A 24,188-nucleotide genomic window follows, 5' to 3' on the forward strand; every position below is an offset into this window, starting at 1 on the left:
CTGTTCTCATCTTGGGAGGCCAGGAGGGAACATTTGTCACTGCTCTGGATGTCCTGCATTATTCCCAGCTGGATGGGAAGAGGGAAGCAAGGCCCCTTTGGATCCTGAGCCCTCGAGACATTCCATTTAATGCCCAGCTCTCCAAGTTGGCCATCCTGCTGCCCAAGGTTCCCTGGCCTCTTCTAGGCACATGGATCCATCCCATGCCTGCCTAACAGACTACAGTCATCAATTGTGTCCTGTTGCCGTAAAAGTCCAAACCCTCCTGACAGCACCAGCCACAAAGCCAGAAGTTGATTTGCTTTCTGCATCTATTTCTGGCTGTCCCCTTTCCTCTAATGGGCAGATGGAGGAAAAGATAACTTGGACACCGATATTGTTCACTTGCACCCTCAGGGCTTTGTAATCTCCCTTGAATCTGCCCAGCTTCTGGCTTGGGTGTCATTTGTGCCACATGGAAAAGCAGCAGTGGAGAGCAGTCTGTGCTCTTGACAGGCTGTGGCACCCCCTCAGCAACCTCTCCGAGCTCAGCTGCCAGAAGGGGGGAGACCTCTGGTGACTCCCTGCAGGGCTGGCAGATGAGTGCCTCAGTGGCCCTTAACGCAGTCCCCCACTAGGAGCACTCATCCTTTCTTTTAGGGAGTCTGCTGTGTTCTGCTGCTGCACTCTCTCCTGGCAGGCAGACCTTGCTCAGGGGTGTCTACAGCTGTTAAAGTGTTGATTCCAGGTTTGGTGGTGATGCTGAAGGTGGAGACTGAAGCAGAGTCCTGCTTTTGTGGGCCACCAGATCTGAGGTGCCTCGTTCTCAGTGCTGACGGTCCCAGAAACCTGGTTCTGAAACCACCCACCTGCATCCACCTCAGCTCCTCTAACACTGCACAGCCTTTGAACTCTTCCCTGCTCCTGACAGAACACACCATCAACCTGTGCACACCTTTTCTCCAGGAGGAGGGGCTGGGCACTTGTTGCAACGGGATCTTGGGGTTTAGAGATGGAACAAGAACTAATAGTGTTTGCAGCAGAAGGTCCCAGAGAAAATTCCTGTGCTTTGACTGAAAGAAAGCAGCCAAGCAAGGTGGGGAATCAATGAAGAAAGGAGCTGAAGGAGCCGAGCAGGGGACACTGGGTTGATGTAGAACCAGGGGTATTGTCTTAAAGAAGGTCATAAGGCAGTCACTCAGAACTTTGGGGGCTCCAGACACAGATGACCACCACAGATCCCCAATGAAACCCCTCAGAGACCTTAAAAGGACATGTATGCATGCTAAGGAGTGTTGAGAAATGTCATGAATATGGAACAGGAATGTGGGGAACAAAACAGGAAGAATCATGTCATACTGACATATCAGCTTGTGCAAGTTTGGAGCTGGCTTCCCACCAAATCTCCAACACTCAACAACAGAGCCTTGCTTCCCAGAGAGGGGAGAAAAAAAACCAAACAGCCAAAGCTATAGCAAAGATATATTTTACATATAAAACAGATATATACTGTGAGAAATACTATATACCTATAACCCCAGAAACCCCAAATAGCTTCCTAAAGGGAAGAGGGGAAGGGAGAAGGGAAAAAAGGACAAAAAAAGGATGAAAAGGGACAGAATCAAAACAGGTCTACACAATCTAAAAACCCGGTAACCAGCAAACTGAAGAACTGGCAAAATCTCCCCACTTCCCTTGAGAGAAGCAGGACAGCTGGACGCGGCCCAGCACTGTCCCCTCCCGCGGGGCAGACAACAGCAGTCACTGTGGGCCTCAGCTCCACATGAGCAAGACCAAGACAGGCACCCACCGTTCTCCAACCTCGCCGCAAAGGAAGAGAGCGAACCCTCTTATCTCTGCCTTATTTATACCCCAGGTGACATGAAGGAATAGCATGGAATACTTCCTGGGTCACCTTCCTAGTTCCTTCCTGCTTACAAGCTGGTCTCCAGGAAGGCCTGGTGTGAAAACTATCACACAGCTGTGGTGAGGATCCCTCTGGGTGCACTTTGGGAACTGATTCCCAGGGCACCCGGTGTACTGGAGTCACTTCAGTGCACCCTAATAAAAGAATGCCTGGCTTCTCAAACTCACAACTTTGGTCTTGGAGGTTTCTTTCAAGAGCTGAGTTTAGGCAACAAAGCCACCACCTGCACTGCAGTCTCCCTCCTTACCAGTTCTGTTGGGGTGAAGCCTTCCCTTGGGAAGGTCCAGGCCTGCTGGATCTCCATGGAATGGAGGATCTGGTGTGAAAGCATGTGTGGTGTTTTAGGAATGGTGCTCCCCAATCAAGTGCTCCCACCCAGACCCTCCCAAAGCAGATGCTGCTCACTCCCCCTGCCCCCACCTCTGGTTGAAAGTACAAAAGGCAAAGATCACGGGTTGAGAGAAGAACAATTCCCTGGAAACAGCAATGAGATCATAAAACCAACAGGAACAGCAACCATAGGAATAAGAGAAGTGTACAAAGAGAGGGTGATTTACATGTCAAATGCTCCCTGAGCCTGAGAGAAGGAAACAATGGTTCCACCCTCCATGTGTAAGGAACACCCTCAGAAGCAGGAGAGAAAGTCCCTTTTTCCCACACCTGGAAATGATGTGGGGTGATCTCATAACACAAGGTCTTGGCCATGGCCTCTCCCAGTCATCTGCACTGGGACCAGAACAGCATGTCTGGCCTCAGAGAAAGATCTTGGAGAGATGCAGCAGGGAACAGAGGTGCAGAGAGATAACGAGATCTCCACCCTTGGAGACCCTTCTCTTACTGCCTCCTCTTCATCAGGGCCACATTTTCAGACATGTCTCAGGACCTAGAGAGACCCAAGGGTAGACTTTTTTCCCCCCAAATGATGCCCGTGGAAACATGAAGATGGGAATCCCCTCATCAACACTGAAAAATGCCACCTGTCCCATTTCATAATCCAGAGAGACCCGGATCCGCTTGGGAGCCTTGATTTCAGGAAATTGAGTGGGACTAGGGGAGGTGAAAGCTTTCATGACTGTGTGTTTCCCCACTGCCCAGATGCCTTCCTCTGGTTTAAGCTCAATATAACCTTTCCTTCTCATATCTTCTCTAAAAATCCCCACAATCCATCCTCCTGCATTCTCCACCTCCACCTCCCAGTAGTGTCTCCCCGAGGTGAAGCCCTCACGGTCCAGAACACAGTGGCACACGTTAAATCTCTTGGGGGTGTCGGGGATGTCCTGTCGTGTGTCAACTCGTGTCACCCTTTTGCCATTCTCAGACAGGACAAGCTCACAGTGGGCTGTGTCTGGATCCAGAACCACGTTCGCTGCAGGAGAGATGGAATCAACACATCAGGGCAGAGCTCGGCCCAGGACACATCTTTGCTGGGGCTGCCTAAGGAAGAAGCAGGGGGTGAGGGAGAGCTGGCAGAGTGTGGCATGGCAAGGTGCACAAGGTGACAACATCAGTGCAAGGAAGAGACACTGAAGCAGAGAGAACAGAGGGAGCAGAGAGGGAAGAGGATCATCAGCAGAGCTCCAGGATGAAGAATTGCTCACAGCTCACCGAGGACAAGGATCCTCCAGATTTGCCTGGAAGTGGGACATGCACCAAAGGAAAGGGAGGCTCAGCAGAAGCATGCCTGGTCCCAGCAGCATCACTTGCAGGAGGGGAACTGCCAGGAAGGGCCACTGAAGCAGGCAAGATGATTCAGCACCAGGAAACAGCAAATGTTTTTAGTTACCTGCTTCTATAGGCACTGCCTGTCTTCTCCAGGCTTTAAAAAAAACACAAAAACCACAGGTCAGAGGCAATGGAACACACTGGGGCTGGGTTAGCTCAGGGGAATGATATGCCAGTGGAGGTGCACATTTTCTGAATTGTTGTTATCTTTGTCAAAGTCATCTCACAGTGAGTTGCTTCAAAACTTCAGGGTCTGACTACATGGAAGGGCTCCACCCATTTCCTACAAATCCAATCACGCTGCCTGTCCTGACTGGGACATGCATTTATGGTCAGTTTGGACTTTGAGAACTGAAAGAATTTTCTTCTCAGTACAGAACAATTACAGGGAAGAGCCTAAAACCACACAGAGACCACTGGAAAATAAGATTTCTGAAACAAGTTCTGTATTTGTTCTGTGCCCAAAACGAGGGCACACATGAAAAACGCAGGGGAGAAAAAATGTCCAAGTGAGAAGACTCCCATGAACAGGAGAGAATGATACTCACCAAGTTCCTGGGCTTGTTTCTCTGTAAAGGAAGATAAAGCAGCACAAATGGGTTGTGGGCCATTGATTTGGACATCCCCTGTCTGCCCTCTCCTGGGACCCCCTGCACGGGCTGGAGGGCGGGTTTGTGCCAAGGCTGAGCAGTGCAAAGCCCTGTCCCACCCCCAGCCTGCAGCTCTGCTCCCCTGCCCATGGGGCAGCTTGTCCTGCTCAACCTGGGGGCAGGAAATGATCTCTGGCAGGTCCCTCATCTCCAAGGGCACCAGGGCACTCCCACCCTGCCACTTCTATTGCTGCTCCCACCTGATCCCATCCCCAGACACCATCTTCAGTGGCCTTGAATTTTGGATTCCCAAATTCACTCTCTCTGTCCACCCATCACGAAGTGAACCACAAAGTGAACCACTTTTTGGTTGACTTCACACTTTAAAAGTGAGAGAAAAAAGCCCAAATGTACCCACCACCCCCCAGAGGCTGTAAAAAATCGTTTTGCAGGATAGAGTTGTTGGGCTAGGGAGGAGGCTGAAATTGCTCATGAGGGAAAAGCTGCAGCCCAGGAGCTCCTCAGGACCTGTCTTCCCAAGACTTTGGGGGTCTCACCCACCCTCCCTGAGCCCGCTGTGGGCAGAGATCAGCACCGTGCTGCTGGAGACCTGAGCACGGGCTCCAGCTCCAGGGCAGCGCTGAAGGGGCAGCTTTGCAGCACCAAGGGAGGAGCGTGGGGTGAAATGTCCCCTGCAGTGCTCCCTAAGGGCCCTGTGCCTGTGCTCTGCAGTGCTCAGAGCAGCTGAGGCCCCTGCACAATGAAATGTGCTACCCCAAACTTCCTCCAGACTTGGCAAGAACCTTGAGAGCACTTTGAAAAGTCAAGTTATTGTTGCTACAACATCTATTCCCACTTTCTTTGGTTCTGCAATGATTTTCCTAAAAATTACAACAGCATTAAACAAATTAATTCACATGGGAGGTAGCCACTGGCCAAACCATTTCCCTTCCTCCTGTCCTCCAGAAATGTGACCCATGAATTCTTCCATTGGAAGAGTTCTCCCATTTCTGGAAAATGGAAAGTAAAGCTTACCTATTTCTTTCTGCTGCTTTCCTGTGAGGAAAGAAAGAAATGCAAATAATTTAGAAACTCATCCCCTCCAAAGAGCACTGATGGACCCCCAGCAGGAAACTGAGGACAATGGAAAGTAAAGCTTACCTATTTCTTTCTGCTGCTTTCCTGTGAAGAAAGAAGGAAATGGAAATAATTTAGAAACTCATCCCCTCCAACGAGCACTGATGGACCCCCAGCAGGAAACTGGGGACAGTGGAAAGTAAAGCTTACCTATTTCTTTCTGCTGCTTTCCTGTGTAAAGAAAGAAATGCAAATAATTGAGAAACTCATCCCCTCCAATGAGCACTGATGGACCCCCAGCAGGAGTTACAGCCCCCCAGGGCAGAAGGGCCACGGGGCCTGGACGTGCTGCAGCGCCCGCACGACCCAGCGGCCCCATCTCCTGCCAGGAAGAAAGAGAGGATTTCAGTTCCCTTTATTCCTCTGCATCATCTCCCATCAGAGGGATCTTTAGAAGGAAAGGAGGCCCTGCCAGGCCCCCCAAACTGCCAGGGATTCTTTGCAGGTCAAGGCAAATTATTGCTCCATTTCTGTGCTGGGGCAGAGGAGCAGCTCATGCTGCTTTAATGCCAACTTCCTGCCTTGCCTTCTTCTGGGAGAGGAAAGCTTTCTTTTCTTCTCTGACAGAAGTTAAGGCCATTGGGTTTTCAAGTTCCCTGGCACCAAACATGTGCCTGAGACACCAGGACAAGACTCTGGTTCCATGCTGGTGTTTCTCAACCCCCTCATCCCTCAGGACTAGAGGTGGCTGAGTAGGATGGCTGCCCAGCCCCTTCCCCAGCCCCAAACCCGGTGTGGTACCTTTAATTTTAAATAGACAAACAGTGATAATAAGGAGAGCAACCACAGCAACCAGGGCCACACTCAAGGCAATCCTCCAAGGATGGGCATCTTGGAAAAAGGGATCTGAAAAATAAAATCCCCAAAGGGGAGGTTACTGTGCAAGTAGGAATTGAAAGGAGATTATTTCTGTTTCATACAAGGTCATTCCATCTGAATCCCATTGAGGGTGAAAACCAGACTGTGTTCCACAGAAGGGCAAAAAATGACAAAAAATCCATTTTGGCAATTTCCCACCTGTCTGAGGTTGGTGACATTTTGTGGAGGATTTTTAAAGGGAAGATGGATTTCTAACCAAGTGATTTCAAGCAATTAAAAAAAGCAATTAAATCATGCTTTCTTCTCCTTTGGGAAAAAATAAATATTATATTTCCTTAGGCAACATAGAATCACAAATAAGGTGCCATGTGCATCAAGAGCAAAACTCCAGTGCAGAACAGCATCAGCAGGAGAAAGGTAATGGTTCCCCAAGGAAATAAAGTCTCCAGAAGTTGTTAATTTCTAAACTCCAAGAGGAGCAGGGTGGAGTTGGAAAGGACGTGCTGCTGCAGTGCCCTTTGGTGTATGGTTAATGCAGTTCATCATTGCATCTCTGCTCTGATATATTCCCAGCCCCAAACCAATCACCCAGTGAAAAAGGAGCTTTCTATGAGACATGGAAAAATTAGAATTACATTCTATACTTGCAGGTGCTAAAAGGAGACACAAGGATTTATTTCTCCTACTAAACCTGTAGGACAGGATTTCACAGCAGGGGAGACTAAGGGCACGGGTTTGCTCCTCCTTTTTCATTTAGCTCCAGGGTTAGGAATGTGCTTCTTTCAGCCAGGTGTCTGTATAAACTCTGCCACAGGGAGGGTTGTACCTTTGCCCCCTGACCGGCCCCTGCAGACGGCCCCGGTGGGTTTTGGCAGCACTCCTGCACCAACGCTGCCGAAAGCCGCGGCCGTTTGCACAGGTGGGATGGAAATGGCCTTGACACGCTGAGCACGTGTCCTGCCAGGGGCCTGGGGGTGCTGTGCCCAGCACAGCTCCGTGGGGCCCGTCGGCAGGGCCGTGCCCCATCCTCGACTCACCTGAGACGTAAAGGGCTGGTCCCTGCCCTGGTGTGTGCGGGAGGTGCTGCACCGAGCAGGAGAGTTCCTGGGTCCCAGCCCTGGTGAGGATGATGCTGCTCTCAGCTGCAAAGAGCCCGTTCTTGTCCTGGGTAGCGTTTTCCGAGAGGGACGGGAGATGGCGCCCGTGGGGATCGTGCCACAGCACCCGGGGCCGTGGGTACCAGCCGGCAGAGCGACAGGCCACCCGGATCCCCCCGTGCTCGTAGCGCTCCAGCGCGATGAGCGGGGCAGAGCCGCTGGCTGCGGGGAAAGAGAGAGACCAATGAGATATTTTTTTTCTTACACCCACTTTTATGAAGAAAACATTATCAAAAACACTTCTGAAGGAGGAAGTATTTCATGAGCTCCTTATGGCTGCTCAGTGGGCAATTTTACATCTCTGAGACATTCTTGATGTTTTACACCAAAGGGCTTAATAAAACCCTGTTTCCAAAGCAACCACCTGAAACTGTTTCACGACAGATGGACAGGGAACAAGAACACTGGCTGTGAGCAGGTACCAGGGACACAAACTACCGACCTGTCACCTTGAGCTCCACCAGAACCTCATCGTAATCTGAGCCACGTTGAACAAAGCAGGTGTAATTCCCTGTGTCAGAGAGTTGGACACGGAAGATCCTCAAGTCCGCGCTGCCCTTGGCAAGGCCGTCCTTCCCCAGCTCAGTGCGCCCTTGGTACTGAACCATCTGCTCCCCAAACTGGTCCTGGCCCAACTTGTAGCGATGCACAAAGGGCAAGAACTGCTCCCGAAACCAGGTCACCTCCGTGTCCTGTGCATTCTGCCCCGGGGAGAAGCTGCAGGGCAGCACCACGTCCTCGCCCTTGGCCACGGTGATAGGGCCGGGGGGTCCAGTGACGTTGAGTGGAGCTGGGAGAGACCCCGTAGGAAGAAGAGAGAAGTGTGAGTTTGCTGAGGCAGCTGAGCTGGGACACAGCAGCGGCTGCTGCGCGTGGTTGGGGTGCTGCCGGGCCGGGCCATGGCGCTGGCAGCGTCCCTGTGCCGGGGCAGACGAGGGGCTGAGGGCAGCTGGCACAGGGACCCTGCCTTGCAGCACGGGCAGTGGGCTGGGGCCAGGCCACTCCCCATCCCTCTGCTTCCCTGTCCTGCACTGCCAGGAAAGTTCTTCAAACCCCTTGTTCTCAAGGGGACAAGTGCTGCCCATGTGGCTCAGGGCAGGCAGAAAGGGGCTCAAGGAATGATGGAAGTGGCTGGAAGGTTGCTGGGGGGTTGGCAACTGACAACTTCGATACAAATAAATCTCAAATATCCTTCACTGTTCTCAAAAATCTATTATAAAAGTAAAAATGTCTCAGGTGCTCTTGGCATCCGTAGAAAATTAAAAGACATAGGCTTAGAATAATCTGTTCACTCAGCTCACAGGCAAACAAAAGCAAATGACCTTTTTTTGACAAGATCTTTTTCCAGTCAACTGCCAGAGCTGCCTTTAAGAAGCTGCTTCACGTCAGCAACCAAAGACAACCCAGACTAATTTGTGAAAGTTCATTGTTGCTGTTGTTGTTGTTTTTTATTGAGTTGGTTCTGCAAAGGGTCCAGCACAGGCTGGACACAGCCCAGTAAAGCAATGACACACTGTGAATGTGCAGGAGACAGGGAAAGGAGGGAGGGAAACAGCAGCAAACTCTTATCAACTCATTGGCATCGTCTAATTCTCACCCCAATTCAGTGGGGTTGTGCCCATGCCTGTGTTCCCATGGCCAGAGGGATAAACCAGGATGCAGAGGAATAAACCAGGATCCAGAGGAATGCTGGCACTCTCGGAAGTGGAGAAGGTGTCTGGAAAGGGCCTGACCCTGCTCTGTGCTCTGCTGTTCCCAGCGAGCTGCTGCACTGGCAGCCAGCAAGATATTCCACCTGGAAGCCATGGCACAGCATCCAGCAAGAACAGGGGGATTCTTACCTGAGTGCCCCTGAGGAACTTGGAAAACTAAAGTGGAAATGACAAAAGCCAGCAGAGAGCAGTGGATGGGGGAACCACAGAGCATCCTCCTCCCTGGAGCACAACCTGGAGATGGGGAAGGAGAGGCAGAGGGCAAAAGGGAAGACAAACAAGGGAATTTAAAACAAACCAATCAAGTAACAAACTAACCAGGATGAATTCACTTTGAAAGGGGTTCATTGCTGCTTTCATCCCTCTCTGGAATGTCGAGGGAAGAAACTTGGATGCCCAAGGTTGAAATCGATTTTCCCTCATCAGACTGACTTTGGTTAGTGCTTTATAGGCAAAGGACCTGACTGGGACCAAAAATGGTGGGAATTTCCCATGGGAAAGCAAAGGACAAGCTGCACCATGTCCTCCAATTCCAGCAGAAAGGGGCAGTTGTTTTCCTATGGAGCCCTGGCTTTTCTGATCCAGCCTTAAGAAAGAGACACAGGGGCAGGGGAGAAGGACAAACCCTGAGCGAGTCAGGACTCATTGCCTGCACCTCCCTGAGAGTGGGAGAAGGCTTTGGAGCAAGGGAAGCCAAAGAGTCCAAGCACTAATGCAAGGCCCAGCCAAGACAGGACCTGGCTCTGCTCTGCTCTCCCACCCACCCCCCTTTTTGCCACTGACTTGGTTCCACTTTGCTGACGGGACATGGAAAGCAGAGCTGGTTCTGCCAGATGGCAGAGGGCAATTTCCATCCCATCTTTCCCAAAAGATGCCACGTACCTGGAGACACTGAGCTCCGTCCTGGACTCTGGCTGGAGCAGGAGCTGCTTGGCTGTCACCTTGGGGGTGTCCTCTGATCCCAGGTGAGCTGTCCGGAAACCAAAGCAAATTGTCCCTTTGCCCCAGCCTGACACCCATTTCCTCCTGTGCTGCTTCCGTCAGAAGTGAAAGTTGTTGAGTACTTTGTGGAGTTTTTAACCTGGACATGGCCTTCTGGCAGCATGCCCAGGCACACCCTTCTCCAGGGCTGCTCCTTGGACTGGGGAGGGGACAGATGTGGCAGCACTTTGCACATCCCTGGGATGAGCCCAGAGGCCCTGTGGAGTGGAAGGAGTCGGGGAGGACAAGGCAGGGGAGAGGCCGACAGGGTGGAAAAGGGACTGGTCACCAGCACAACGGAGCCTGTCCCTGAGCTTGGCTGGCCAGTGAGTTGGAGAGCCCAGGGGCAGGCAGGGGGATGAGTCAGGCCGAGGGTCCCTGCTGGTGTCAGGGGTGCCAGAAGTGTGGGGTGCCTGAGGGCTGCGTGTGTGAGGGCTGCGGGTTTGCAGAGAGCATCAAGCTGGCTGTGGGGGGTCAGAGGGCCGGGGGTGGGACAGGGGCACCCCTTGGACAGATGGGAGATCCATCCCTGGCAGAGTGATCACATCACACTCCCCAAACCCACCAAGGTAAGTGCTGTGTGCTGACAATGGTGGGAACAGTCCCTGGATGGCTGGAGACACATCCTGTGCCTCATGGCCCTGCCTGGAACACCATCCTGGGCCTGGAAAAGCAACTCCTGGGGTGACGTGGCCCCCCAGCCGGAATTGAATGGGACAATGGGGCTCCTTTCAAAAACAGCCTCACAGACACCTGGGCTGAGAGCTCAGGATGGAGTGGGTGGATCATATTCCCTGTCATGCACCAGAATTTCCAGAATTTGAGGTGGGGCCTCACTAGTGCTGAGCACAGGGGGAAGGTCACTGCCTGAGTCCTGCTGGCCATGTTAGCCAGTCCCTTAATGCTTCACACACACACTCCGGCCTTCATCCAGCCCTGGGCAGAGTTTGATCCATCCCAGTTGCTCTCTCACATAAAGAGCAGCTCCACCACCTGGCCTTGCTGACTTGTCATTCCTAAAATGTCCATAGCTATCCAGGACAGCATTCCAGTCCTTTGAGCTGTAGAATAGAGAGAACAGTTTACACACAGCAAGGGCATTCACCACTAATCAAACAAAAACCCTCCCCAAAGAGACTGCCTGCCCTGGTTTCCCCACACCAAGGGAAGATGTCCCCTGGTCCACTGGGAGAAAACCAAGCTGGCAGCCATTCCCATGCTGATGGCTCCATGTGTGTGCTGGTTTAAAAGTTAACCAGCAGGGGAAATGAACTCAACTCAAAAGAGAGATTATAAGTCAGAATAACAATTTAAGAAAAGAATACAATAAGTACAGTTATACAGACAAACAATTGGTCTTAACCCACAAAACCAAAATGTGTAACCCAGCACCCTGGGGCATGAACAAAGTGGTGTTCCTTGCCCAACCCCCCCCCCCCCCCGAGTCCAAAGTAAAGGGAGAGGGGAAAAACCTGATTTTGGGAGAGCTGTTGAAGTCTGGTCAAAAGTGGGGATTGCCGTCCAGTTGAGAGTGGTGAGCTGCAGTCTGGTTGAGAGCGGAGAGCTGCAGTCTTCCTCTGGATCCCACAAGTGGAAAAAGGTTCCAAAACTCCAGGTTTATATATTCTCCAGTTGAGGCAGGAATGCTCAGTCCTTCCCTCAGAGTGGGGAATTCCACAAAAGCGCATGAGGACAGGAACATCCCCCCCACCTCGCAGGCCTCTACTGACAACAGTTTCTGGGAAAACGGCATGGAAGGCTATAGAATACACAGTTTGGGCTACACCCATCCAGTGATGAGTCGGTCCCAGCTGTTCTAACAAGGACAATGTGTTTGCCCCAGACAAAGGCAAAGGGGCAAGGGGCTCCCACAGCAACTCTTTCCCTTCCTCCAGCCCAGAAAACTGTGGGAAAATGGGGACAAAAGCTCCACTGTGCTGGGGGTTGGTTCTGTGTGGCAGCTGGGGCTTAGCCACGGGCAGCTCTGCAGTGGCTGCTCTCTCCCTCTGGGCACTGGGGTGTGGCTCCAGAGCTCTCCTTTTGAGCTTGGCTCAGGGCACTGGGGGTTACCCCTGCTGTCCCTTCCCCGGGGCTGCCTCCCACACCACTGCTGTCTTCCAGCTCCCTGTGAGTCCTCATTTCACTGCTTTGTTCAGCTCCACCTGTTGGAGCTGTGGCTCCAAGGGATGAGGAGAAGACTGCTGGTGGTGGCAGGGACTGGATCCACAGAGTTTGATCCTGACACCTTTCTGCTGGAGAGTGGGAGGAAAAATAACACACTTCTGGATTCTGGTGCTCGGCTGTTCCTGCCAAAAAACACCCCCCAGATGTGACATGGATGGTATTGAACATCCAGTGCTAAAACTCCACCTCCTATCTCTGAATCCTGGATATTACCAACCCCTTAGTCTATACCATCCACATCCTGCTCAGATTTAACCCCTTTCAACTATATCCATAGAACTCTAAACAAGCAAAGGTATTATTTCAGTAGTCACAGACCATCCCCCAAGATGTTTCCTGAGTTCATTTAGTCCATCACTGGTGTAACTGGAGCAGTCCATACTCATTCTCCATGGCACTTACATATGCAATTCAACAGTACAGGCTGTTCTCAGCCAAAAATCAAATCCCTTGGAGGTACAAATTATCTTTCCACATCCCTCTGCATCAGTCACCAAGTCCCTGAGCAAAACCAATCCCACGCACAGCTTTGCCTTTGCTTGAGGCAGGACTGATCCAAAGTGTTGTCTCCAAACATTTCTCATGTGCACCACAGGGACTTTATGGCCTTCTGTGCTATGTGGGGGTTCTGACTGGGCAGGGCCAGCTGGGTTGGTGGAGGTTGGAGTGTGAACTAACCAGGTGGCCTTCTCTAAATGTAGATCCCAGTGTTTGAAGGCCTCACCACCCATTGCTTTCCATGTGGTTTTCAACAGTCCACTGTACCATTGCACTTTCCCAGAGGCTGGTGCATGACAGGGAATATGATCCACCCACCACATCCTGAGCTCTCTGCCCAGGTGTCTGTGAGGCTGTTTTTGAAAGGAGCCCCATTGTCCCATTCAATTCTTACTGGGGGGCCACGTCACCCCAGGAGTTGCTTTTCCAGGCCCAGGATGGTGTTCCAGGCAGGGCTGTAAGGCACAGGATGTGTCTCCAGCCATCCAGGGACTGTTCGCACCATTGTCAGCACACAGCATTTACCTTGGTGGGTTTGGGGAGTGTGATGTGATGGGATGGGATGGGATCACTCTGCCAGGCCTCCCCAGATTTTGATTTCAACCATCATCCCCCACACCACAGAGGCTTTACCTGCCTGGCCCTGATTGATTGCAGCACATGATTCACAGGCATGGATAACCTGGGAGATGGTTAATTCCACTTGGTCATGAGCCCATCTCTATGTTGCATCTCTTCCCTCCTGACCTGAGGTGTCATGGGCCCAAAAAGACAGAAATAGTTCCCCCTTATGTTGCCAGTCCAGATCCACCTCAGACACTTTAATCTCAGCAGCTTGATCCGCCTGTCTGTTGTTGGGATGTTCTTCAGTAGCCTGACTTTTGGGTACCAGCCTCAGTGCTGCCCCAGTCCTGTCCCTGCCCCAGGAGCTTGCACACATCCTGGCCAAGGAGACCCCCGTTCCCTGGGGGAGGATGCACGTCAGTGGGTGGGGGCACATCTGCAGTGCAGACACCTGGACCTGAGCCTGGCAGTCCCTGGGGCTGCAGGAGCACAACAGGCAGGTCTGGGCACAAACCAGTGCAGACCAGGAGAGATGTTACCCCAAGACCCAGAACCCGAGGCCCCAAAATCCTGTTTCTTTCTCCATGCAAAGGAAGGGGCTGAGGATGTCACCTCAGGTGTCTTTGGTGCTGGGGGTGGCTCAACAGATCAGCACGAGAAGTTCAGCTGAGGGTGTGGCAGCCACTGAATCCCAAGCCATGACAAACTCAGGCTGGGACAAGCTCCAGGTGCTTTCCTCCTACTTCTTTCAAAGCAGAAGCTGGATGGGAGTGTTTTCCTCTCAAGAAGGGAAAGTTCTCCTTCCTCTTCCCTCCTGAAACTCACCTCTTCCACTCATCTCCTCCACCTCATTCACCAAGGTCTCACTCTCTTCTCTCTCCAGCCTGGATGTCAGCAAATGCACAAAAAATCAACAGGAGGGGAGGAAGGATTGCCTGTTGAAAGTGACACTGGCAGGACTCGGGGACTGCCTAAAGATAAAGCAGAGAAGCAAGGATGGAAAGGTCATGTTATTCTGGCACTTTTTAGACAGTCAGCACTCACCTGCAGGTTGGCTGCAGGAAGGGAGGTTTGGGATGAGTTGGCAGGTCTTCAGTCTGCTCCCCACTTCCCTGATCTCCTGCTCAGCTCCTGGCTGGACTGAGCTTGCCCAGCACTTGCAGCTTGTTTGAGTGAGCAGAGCACAGTGCAGAGGGGCTGGATGGCCTGGAGAGCACAGCTGGGACTGGGAGTGTGTCTGGGGGACCAGCCCATGGACCTTCTCCCTCCCCTCCTCTGGGCAATGGCCCCCCCTGCCCTGAAGCTTCCAGCCCACCTGTGACCTCATCTAACACTTGGATTTGGCTGCTCTTCTTCCTGCCAGCTGCAGGGGGTTGAAAAGAGCCCCTGAGAACTGCAGGAGCCTGGATCTCCCTGGGCAGGATGCTCAGAGCCCTCCTGGCTCAGCAGCACCACAGGCACCTCCAGCCCGCTGGGAGGGCACTTGGGGACAGCAGGCACAGAGCAGTGGCCCTGCTCTGGGTGTCCAGGCTGCACACTGGGGCCAGGCAGAGGGCTGGCTCCTGCCCTGGCTCTTTGCCCAGGTTTCTCCTGCTGCCAAGGGGCTCATGGTGGAGATGTTTGCAGGGCATGTGCTGCCTCCATGGCTCAGCTGGTAAATGGGGACAGCACTTGCTGGGCTTTGCAGCACAGCTCTGTATTCTCCAGGCAGTTGTTTGTGTTCCCTGGGGCTGATGGCCTCAGCCCCACTCATAGGGAACTCAGGGGGGTCCACTCTGCTTTGTCCCATCCCTCTGAAAGCCACAAAATCCAGCAGGGTGAGAGGGCAGCTGTTGCCAGGTGGCTCTGCTGCCTGGAGCTGGGAGATGGTCTGGGAAAGCAGGACTGGGGACAGGCTGGCTTGGGAGGAACCACAGGAAAAGACAGAGGCAAAGACACAGACACAGAGATACAGACACACAGACACACAAAAATAAAGGTTAGATGTGGGAGGTTACCTTGGCTGAACACCAGGTGTCCACTGAGGCTGCGCTGATTCCTCCCCAGAGAGAAAAGGGGGGGGTGGAAAAAAAACGTAAAAACCCGGGATTTACTAAGAAAGGCAGTTTTATAGTTATATGGAGAAAAAAGGAAAAAAACCTAAGAACACTACGAACACACAGACACAGGAAACTAACTAAAATTCTCCTTCCCACAAGAAGCAACGAGGAGCTGTTCCCAGCAGCTCTCCTGGAAGAGGACAGCCAGCAGCTTCCTCCTCGCCTTTTTATATCTGAGCTGACATAACATGTTATGGAATATTTCATTGGTCCATATAGATCAGATGACTTCTTCTAGATCCCCCGCAGGGAAAGGATGTTATTCAGCTAAACAAACCCACTACACACAAACACACAGACTCACAGACACACAGACACACAGACAAAGACACTCAGACACACAGACACAAACACACAGACAAATGCACAGACAAGGACACACAGACATACAGACACACAGACATTCAGACACACAGACACACAGACATACAGACACACAGACACACAGACATACAGACACACAGACACAGACACACAGACAGACACACAGACACAGACACACAGACACACACACACAGACACACAGACATACAGACACACAGACACAGACACAGACACACACACACACAGGCACACACACACAGACACACAGACATACAGACACACAGACACAGATACACACACACAGACACAGACACACACACACACAGACACACAGACAGACACACAGACACAGTCACACAGACAGACACACACAGACACAGGCACAGACACACAGACACACAGACATGCCCAGTCACACCACCAGACAAAGGCACAGGTCCCCTGTGGCACCCACATCACCCCCAGCACAGGCAGCCACGTCCGCTCCTCCTGCAGGGCTGGCAGGGGGGCACTGCTGCAGGTAACCCAGGCCACCCTCTCTGCCTTCCTGTGCCCATCTGCACACACCTCCAGCAATGGCACAGCCCATCTGGCCAAGGGGTGCCCCTGTCCCACCCCCGGGCCCTCTGACCCCCCACAGCCAGCTTGATGCTCTCTGCAAACCCGCAGCCCTCACACACGCAGCCCTCAGGCACCCCACACTTCTGGCACCCCTGACACCAGCAGGGACCCTCGGCCTGACTCATCCCCCTGCCTGCCCCTGGGCTCTCCAACTCACTGGCCAGCCAAGCTCAGGGACAGGCTCCGTTGTGCTGGTGACCAGTCCCTTTTCCACCCTGTCGGCCTCTCCCCGGCCTTGTCCTCCCCACCTCTTTCCACTCCACATGGCTTTAGTGCTCACACCTTTCTGCTGACACCCTCAGGTCTCTGGGACCCCTGCCTTTCATCCCCAGCTTAAATCCCCAGCTGTGCAAAGGTACAGTCACAAAAGCCAGGCTGGATGTCCCTGGAGTGACACCTCTGGATCTGTGATCCCAGCAATCAGCACCAGTGAGGAGCTTGGCTCATTACACTTCTTTCTGCTGTCCTTTGCTGTGCACATCTGTGTCACTGGACCCATCCCTCGCTGCTTCCCTCTTTGCCTTGTCACCCCTTTTGGCCAGGGCCCTGATCAGCTCCCTTTGCCCCAGCAGGTGCCCCCAGGCCTGACTGGGCTGGGAGGGGGCCGGAACCCACAGGGCTGAGCGCCCACGGGCACTGCCTTTGCCTCCCTCAGGGCAGCAGCTTTGCCTCGACCAACCACCCTCCATGGCCTTGCCTCTGGGCTGCCAATTGCTTTTAAGCAAGAGTGAAGTGATTCAAAGAAACCTTTGAACAATCTGAAAACATTTTTATTATGGCCGGGGAATGCGAAAGGGGCAGATGTTCTCCCCAGTGCACTCCGCTGAGCAAAGGAATACCAGAGCTTTTTATACAGTTTGAAACTAGCAAGTTTAAAATTATCTATACACACACTCTTTTGCACTCTGCCTTATCTAAATAGACACTTAGTTTTACCTCCTATTCTTACCATTATAGAGTAGTTACATAAAGTTTTATCATTTGAAAGAGTTTTAGGTTCCCCACCCCTCCCTATGTGCTATTTTTATCTTAATTGCCCACAGTTTGGGCAGAAACTTTTAAGCAATTTTATATTTTTCAAAGTCACACTTGCATAGCTAAATTAACATAGCTAAATTTTATTTCATTTTAATTTCTATTTCAGAAGCTGCCGCTGGGCTTTGCTCCCACCCACTGCCTCTGGGGGTGAATCCCGGCTCCATCACCTCCCTCCTGCCCAAATGGCCTCTGGGCTCATGCCAGGGATGTGCAAAGTGCTGCCACATCTGTCCCCTCCTGAGCCCAGGGAGCAGCCCTGGAGAGCCCCTGCAGCAGGGCTGTGCCTGGGCATGCTGCCAGAAGGGCATGTTCACAGCAAAAGCATTGTCAACCCCCCCCAAATTACTCAACGACTTTCACTTTTGAGGGAAGCAGCGCAGGAGGAAATGGGACAGGCTGGGACAGGGTGACGATTTGCTTCGGTTTCCGGACAGCTCAGCTGGGATCAGGGGACCCCTCCAAGGTGCCTGGTGACGGCCAAGCAGCTCCTGCTCCAGCCCAGAGTCCAGGAAAGAGCTCAGGGTCTCCAGGTACGTGGCATCTTTTGGGAATCCGCAGACGGAAATCGCCCCCTGCCGTCCGCCAGAACCGGACACAGTTTCCACTTCCCGTCAGCAAAGTGGAACCAAGTCAGTGGCAAAAAGGGGGGTGGGTGGGAGAGCAGAGCAGAGCCAGGTCCTGTCTTGGCTGGGCCTTGGATTAGTGTTTGGACTCTTCTGCTTCCCTTGCTCCAAAGCCTTCTCCCACTCTCAGGGAGGTGCAGGCAATGAGTCCTGACTCGCTCAGGGTTTCTCCTTCTCCCCCTGCCCCTGTGTGTCTGTTCCTTAAGGCTGGATCAGAAAAGCCAGGGCTCCATAGGAAAACAATTCCTCCCTTTCTGCTGGAATTGGAGGAGATGTTACAGCCTGTCCTTTGCTTTCCTATGGGAAATTCCCAACCACTTTTGATCCCAGTCAGGTCCTTTGCCTATAAAGCACTAACCAAAGTCAGTCTGATGAGGGAAAATCGATTTCAACCTTGGGCATCCAAGTTTCTTCCCTCGACATTCCAGAGAGGGCTGAAATCAGCAATGAACCCCTTACAAAGTGAATTCTGCCTTTTTTTTTTTTAATTCCCTTGTTTGTCTTCCCTTTTGCCCTTTGCCTGTCCTTCCCCATCTCCAGGTTGTGCTCCAGGGAGGAGGATGCTCTGTGGTTCCCCCATCCACTGCTCTCTGCTGGCTTTTGTCATTTCCACTTTAGTTTTCCAAGTTCCTCAGGGGCACTCAGGTAAGAATCCCCCTGTTCTTGCTGGATGCTGTGCCATGGCTTCCAGGTGGAATATCTTGCTGGCTGCCAATGCAGCAGCTCGCTGGGAACAGCAGAGCACAGAGCAGGGTGAGGCCCTTTCCTTTGCTGTTTGGTGTCCAGGCCGTGCTGCAGGGCAGGGTCCCTGTGCCAGCTGCCCTCAGCCCCTCGTCTGCCCCGGCACAGGGACGCTGCCAGCGCCATGGCCCGGCCCGGCAGCACCCCAACCACGCGCAGCAGCCGCTGCTGTGTCCCAGCTCAGCTGCCTCAGCAAACTCACACTTCTCTCTTCTTCCTACGGGGTCTCTCCCAGCTCCACTCACCGTCACTGGACCCCCCGGCCCCATCACCGTGGCCAAGGGCGAGGACGTGGTGCTGCCCTGCCGCTTCTCCCCGGGGCAGAATGCACAGGACACGGAGGTGACCTGGTTTCGGGAGCAGTTCTTGCCCTTTGTGCATCGCTACAAGTGGGGCCAGGACCAGTACAGGGAGCAGATGGTTCAGTACCAAGGGCGCACTGAGCTGGGGAAGGACGGCCTTGCCAAGGGCAGCGCGGACTTGAGGATCTTCCACATCCGACTCTCTGACACAGGGAATTACACCTGCTTTGTTCGTCGTGGCTCAGATTACGATGAGGCTCTGGTGGAGCTCAAGGTGACAGGTCTGTAGTTTGTGTCCCTGGTACCTCTAATTTACTTGCTCACAGCCAGTGCTCTTGTTGCCTGTCCTTCTGCCCAGAAACAGTCTCAGGTGGTTGCTTTGGAAACAGTCCCATTAAGTCCCATTGTTGAAAATACCAAGAATGTCTCATAGAGGTAAAACTGCCCACCGAGCAGCCATGAGGAGCTCATAAGATGCTTCTTCCTTCAAAATGTTCTTGATATTGCTCCACCACAGCAGCACTTGTTTTAGAACTCTTGTTCTTTTTGTTCTTTGGGAATGAACAAGTCCTGGAAACTTTATTTCCCTGATGAGGCGTTACCTTTCTCCTGGTGCTGCTGCTCTGCACTGGAGTGTTGCTGTTGATGCACATGTCACCCTATTTGTGATCCCATGTTGCCTAAGGAAATCTGATATTTGTGTTTTTTCCAAAGGAAAAGTACACATGATTTAACCAGAAGGAATTTGATTAGAAATCCTTCTTCCCTTTAGGGATCCTCCACAGTGCAGAGAATTTTCATCAGCCTCTGACAAGTGTGAAGTTGCCAAAAATGTTTTGGGGTTTTTTAATGTCATTTTTTATCCATTTGTGGAGCACAGTCATGAGGTGTTTTTCACCCTCAGTGTCAGTCAGATGGAATGACTTTCTATGAAATAGAAATAATCTCCTTTCAATTGCTACTTGCACAGTAACCTCCCCTTTGGGGATTTTATTTTTCAGATCCCTTTTTCCAAGATGCCTATCCTTGGAGGATTGCCTTTAGTGTGGTCCTGGTGTTTGTGGTTGCTCTCCTTATTATCACTGTTTACCTATTTAATATTAAAGGTACCACCCTGGGTTTGGGGGCTGGGGAAGGGGCTGGGCAGCCATCCTACTCAGCCACCTCTAGTCCTGAGGGATGAGGGGGTTGAGAAACACCAGCATGGAACCAGAGTCTTGTCCTGGTGTCTCAGGCATGTGTTTGGGGCCAGGGAACTTAAAAACCTTCTGTCAAGAAAAGAAAGCTTTGTTCTCCCAGAAGAAGGCAAGGAAGGAAGTTGGCATTAAAGCAGCATCAGCTGCTCCTCTGCCCCAGCACAGAAATGGAGCAAGAATTGGCCTTGACCTGCAAAGAATCCCTGGCAGTTTGGGGGGCCTGGCAGGGCCTCCTTTCCTTCAAAAGATCCCTCTGATGGGAGATGATGCAGAGGAATAAAGGGAACTGAAATCCTCTCTTTCTCCCTGGCAGGAGATGGGGCCGCTGGGTCGTGCGGGCGCTGCAGCACGTCCAGGCCCCGTGGCCCTTCTGCCCTGGGGGGCTGTAACTCCTGCTGGGGGTTCATCAGTGCTCATTGGAGGGGATGAGTTTCTAAATTATTTGCATTTCTTTCTTTCTTCACAGGAAAGCTGCAGAAAGAAATAGGTAAGCTTTATTTTCCATTGTCCAGAAACTGGAGAACTCTTCCAATGGAAGAATTCATGGGTCACATTTCTGGAGGACAGGAGGAAGGGAAATGCTTTGGCTAGTGGCTGCAAACCATGTGAAATAAATTGATTAAATGCTGCTGTAACTTTCAGGAAAGTCATTGCAGAACCAAAGCAAGTGGGAATAGATGTTGTAGCAACAGTGAACTTGGCTTTTCAAAGTGCTCTCAAGGTTCTTGCCAAGTCTGGAGGAAGCTTTGGGGTAGCACATTTCATTGTGCAGGGGCCTCAGCTGCTCTGAGCACTGCAGAGCACAGGCACAGGGCCCTTAGGGAGCACTGCAGGGGACATTTCACCCCACGCTCCTGCCTTGGTGCTGCAAAGCTGCCCCTTCAGCGCTGCCCTGGAGCTGGAGCCCGTGCTCAGGTCTCCAGCAGCACGGTGCTGATCTCTGCCCACAGCAGGCTCAGGGAGGGTGGGTGAGACCCCCAAAGTCTTGGGAAGACAGGTCCTGAGGAGCTCCTGGGCTGCAGCTTTTCCCTCATGAGCAATTTCAGCCTCTTCCCTACCCCAGCAAGTCTATCCTGGAAAAGGAATTTTTGCAGTATGTGGAGGGTGGTGGGTTCATTTGAGTTCTTTTCTTTTACTTTTAAAGTGTGAACGAAAAACTGGTTCACTTTGTGGTTCACTTGGTGATGGGTGGAAGGAGAGAGTGAATTTGAGAATCCAAAATGAAAGTTGACTGAAGATGGTGTCTGGGGATGGGATCGGGTGGGGGCAGCAGTAGAAGGGGCAGGGTGGGAGTGCCCTGGTGCCCTTGGAGATGAGGGACCTGCCAGAGATCATTTCCTGCCCCCAGGTTGAGCAGGACAAGCTGCCCCATGGGCGGGGGAGCAGAGCTGCAGGCTGGGGGTGGGACAGGGCTTTGCACTGCTCAGCCTTGGCACAAACCCGCCCTCCAGCCCGTGCAGGTGGTCCCAGGAGAGGGCAGACAGGGGATGTCCAAATCAATGGCCCACAACCCATTTGTACTGCTTTGTCTTCCTTTTCAGAGGAACAAGCCCAGGAACTCGGTGAGTATCATTCTCTTCTCTTTGTGGGAGTCTTCTCAGTTGGGCATTTTTTCTCCCCTGTGTTTTTCATGTGTGCCCTCATTTTGGGCACAGAACAAATACAGAACTTGTTTCAGAAACGTTATTTTCCATTGGTCTCTGTGTGGTTTTAGGCTCTTCCCTGTAATCGTTCTGTACTAAGAAGGAAATTCTTTCAGTTCTCAAGGTCCAAACTGACCATAAATGCATGTCTGAGTCAGGACAGGCAGCGTGATTGGATTTGTAGGAAATGGGTGGAGCCCTTCCATGTAGTCAGACACTGAAGTTTTGAAGCAACTCGCTGTGAGATGACTTTGACAAAGATAACAACAATTCAGAAAATGTGCACCTCCACTGGCATATCATTCCCCTGAGCTAACCCAGCCCCAGTGTGTTCCATTGCCTCTGACCTGTGGTTTTTGTGTTTTTTTTAAAGCATGGAGAAGACAGGCAGTGCCTATAGAAGCAGGTAACTAAGTTTGGTGTTTCATGGTGCTGAATTATCTTGCCTGCTTTAATGGCCCTTCCTGGCAGTTCCCCTCCTGCAAGTGATGCTGCTGGGACCAGGCATGCTTCTGCTGAGCCTCCCTTTCCTTTGGTGCATGTCCCACTTTCAGGCAAATCTGGAGGATCCTTGTCCTCAGTGAGCTGTGCACAATTCTTCATCCTGGAGCTCTGCTGATGATCCTCTTCCCTCTCTGCTCCCTCTGTTCTCTCTGCTTCAGTGTCTCTTCCTTGCACTGCTGTTGTCACCTTGTGCACCTTGCCATGCCACACTCTGCCAGCTCTCCCTCACCCCCTGCTTCTTCCTTAGGCAGCCCCAGCAAAGATGTGTCCTGGGCCGAGCTCTGCCCTGATGTGTTGATTCCATCTCTCCTGCAGCGAACGTGGTTCTGGATCCACACACAGCCCACTGTGACCTTATCGTATTTGACAATCGCAAAAGTGTGATACGACTTGACACATGACAGGACATCCGTGACACCCCTGAGAGATTTAACCCGTGGCGCTGCGTTCTGGGCCGTGAGGGAGACACTACTGGGAGGTGGAGGTGGAGGGTGCAGGAAGATGGATTGTGGGAATATTTAGAGACGATGCAGAAAGGAAGGGTGATATTGAGTTTAAACCAGAGAAAGGCATCTGGGCAGTGGGGAAACAGGCAGAATTCTTCAAAGCATTCACCTCCCCTAGTCCCACTGAATTTCCTGAAATCAAGGCTCCCAGGCGGATTCGGGTCTCCCTGGATTATGAAATGGGACTGGTGACATTTTTCAGTGTTGATGAAGGGATTCCCATCTTCACGTTTCCACCTGCATCATTTGGGGGTATAAAAGTTCACCCTTGGGTCTGGGTTGGTCCTAGGACATGTCTGAAAATACGGCCCTGATGAAGAGGAGGCAGTAAGAGAAGGGTCTCCCAGGGTGGAGATCTCGTTACCTCTCTGCACCTCTCTTCCATGCTGCATCTCTCCAAGATCTTTCTCTGAGGCCAGACATGCTGTTCTGGTCCCAGTGCAGATCAGTGGGAGAGGCCATGGCCAAGACCTTGTGTTATGAGAGCACCTCACATCATTTCCCTATTTGGGGTTTCTGGGGTTATAGGTATATAGTATTTCTCACAGTATATATCTGTTTTATATGTAAAATATATCTTTGCTATAGCTTTGGCTGTTTGGGTTTTTTCCTCCCCTCTCTGGGAAGCAAGGCTCTGTTGTTGAGTGTTGGAGATTTGGTGGGAAGCCAGCTCCAAACTTGCACAAGCTGATATGTCAGTATGACATGATTCTTCCTGTTTTGTTCCCCACATTCCTGTTCCATATTCGTGACATTTCTCAACACTCCTTAGCATGCATACATGTCCTTTTAAGGTCTCTGAGGGGCTTCATTGGGGATCTCTGGTGGTCATCTGTGTCTGGAGCCCCCAAAGTTCTGAGTGACTGCCTTATGACCTTCTTTAAGACAATACCCCTGGTTCTACATCAACCCAGCGTCCCCTGCTCAGCTCCTTCAGCTCCTTTCTTCATTGATTGCCCACCTTGCTTGGCTGCTTTCTTTCAATCAAAGCACAGGAATTTTCTCTGGGACCTTCTGCTGCAAACACTATTAGTTCCTTTTCCATCTCTAAACCCCAAGATCCCGTTGCAACAAGTGCCCAGCCCCTCCTCCTGGAGAAAAGGTGTGCGGAGGTTGATGATGTGTTCTGTCAGGAGCAGGGAAGAGTTCAAAGGCTGTGCAGTGTTAGAGGAGCTGAGGTGGATGCAGGTGGGTGGTTTTAGAACCAGGTTTCTGGGACTGTCAGCACTGAGAACGAGGCACCTCAGATCTGGTGGCCCACAAAAGCAGGACTCTGCTTCAGTCTCCACCTTCAGCATCACCACCAAACCTGGAATCAACC

At 51.9% G+C, this 24,188-nt stretch overlaps 3 protein-coding genes and 1 pseudogene across 9 annotated transcripts in view; 2 read left to right on the forward strand and 2 right to left on the reverse strand.

Annotated features, from left to right (window-relative positions):
• LOC135403242 (thaicobrin-like) overlaps positions 1-14,295 on the reverse strand; it is a 56,430-nt gene extending 42,135 nt beyond the window's left edge. The window contains exon 1 of the mRNA XM_064637075.1: positions 14,096-14,295. Coding sequence (XP_064493145.1) covers positions 14,096-14,108 — 13 coding nt within the window. The 5' untranslated portion in view covers positions 14,109-14,295. The remainder of the gene's footprint in view (positions 1-14,095) is intronic.
• On the reverse strand, positions 1,450-9,276 carry LOC135403235 (butyrophilin subfamily 1 member A1-like). Of its 2 annotated transcripts, XM_064637045.1 has the most exons (10): positions 8,929-9,276; positions 7,774-8,893; positions 7,212-7,493; positions 6,097-6,201; positions 5,506-5,526; positions 5,380-5,400; positions 5,254-5,274; positions 4,177-4,197; positions 3,690-3,722; positions 1,450-3,272 (listed from the first exon to the last, which is right to left on the reverse strand). In XM_064637045.1, exons 2-10 carry the CDS (start codon positions 8,414-8,416, stop codon positions 2,758-2,760), a joined length of 1,662 nt encoding a protein of 553 aa, XP_064493115.1. In that variant the 5' UTR covers positions 8,417-8,893; positions 8,929-9,276; the 3' UTR covers positions 1,450-2,757. The 2 variants fall into 2 exon arrangements, with proteins under 2 accessions (XP_064493115.1, XP_064493114.1); XM_064637044.1 differs by having other exon boundaries at positions 7,774-9,276.
• A 3,185-nt stretch (positions 14,296-17,480) lies between the features above and the next one.
• LOC135403236 (butyrophilin subfamily 1 member A1-like) overlaps positions 17,481-24,188 on the forward strand; it is a 42,214-nt gene continuing 35,506 nt past the window's right edge. For 2 of the 6 annotated variants that reach the window (XM_064637046.1, XM_064637048.1), the window contains exon 1: positions 18,644-19,299. In XM_064637046.1, the coding sequence (XP_064493116.1) occupies positions 18,690-19,299 (610 nt within the window). In that variant the 5' untranslated portion in view covers positions 18,644-18,689. Of the gene's footprint in view, positions 17,883-18,269; positions 18,621-18,643; positions 19,300-24,188 lie in introns of those variants that run through there. The other 4 variants (XM_064637049.1, XM_064637050.1, XM_064637053.1 and 1 more) reach the window with 3 other exon arrangements.
• Positions 19,441-23,460, forward strand: LOC135403407 (butyrophilin subfamily 1 member A1-like; annotated as a pseudogene).

The sequence above is a fragment of the Pseudopipra pipra genome, chromosome 27 (assembly GCF_036250125.1).
Source record: "Pseudopipra pipra isolate bDixPip1 chromosome 27, bDixPip1.hap1, whole genome shotgun sequence".
Taxonomy (NCBI): domain Eukaryota; kingdom Metazoa; phylum Chordata; class Aves; order Passeriformes; family Pipridae; genus Pseudopipra; species Pseudopipra pipra.

Excerpts from the sequence above, each read along its gene's own strand:
- LOC135403235 (XM_064637045.1), bottom strand. The coding sequence starts at position 8,416 with ATGGGCAGCACTTGTCCCCTTGAGAACAAGGGGTTTGAAGAACTTTCC. Across the intron at positions 6,202-7,211 it reads ACCAGCCCTTTACGTCTCAG|ATCCCTTTTTCCAAGATGCC; the intron begins GTGAGTCGAGGA and ends TTTATTTTTCAG. Across the intron at positions 4,198-5,253 it reads AAAGCAGCAGAAAGAAATAG|AGAAACAAGCCCAGGAACTT; the intron begins GTAAGCTTTACT and ends CTTCCTTTACAG.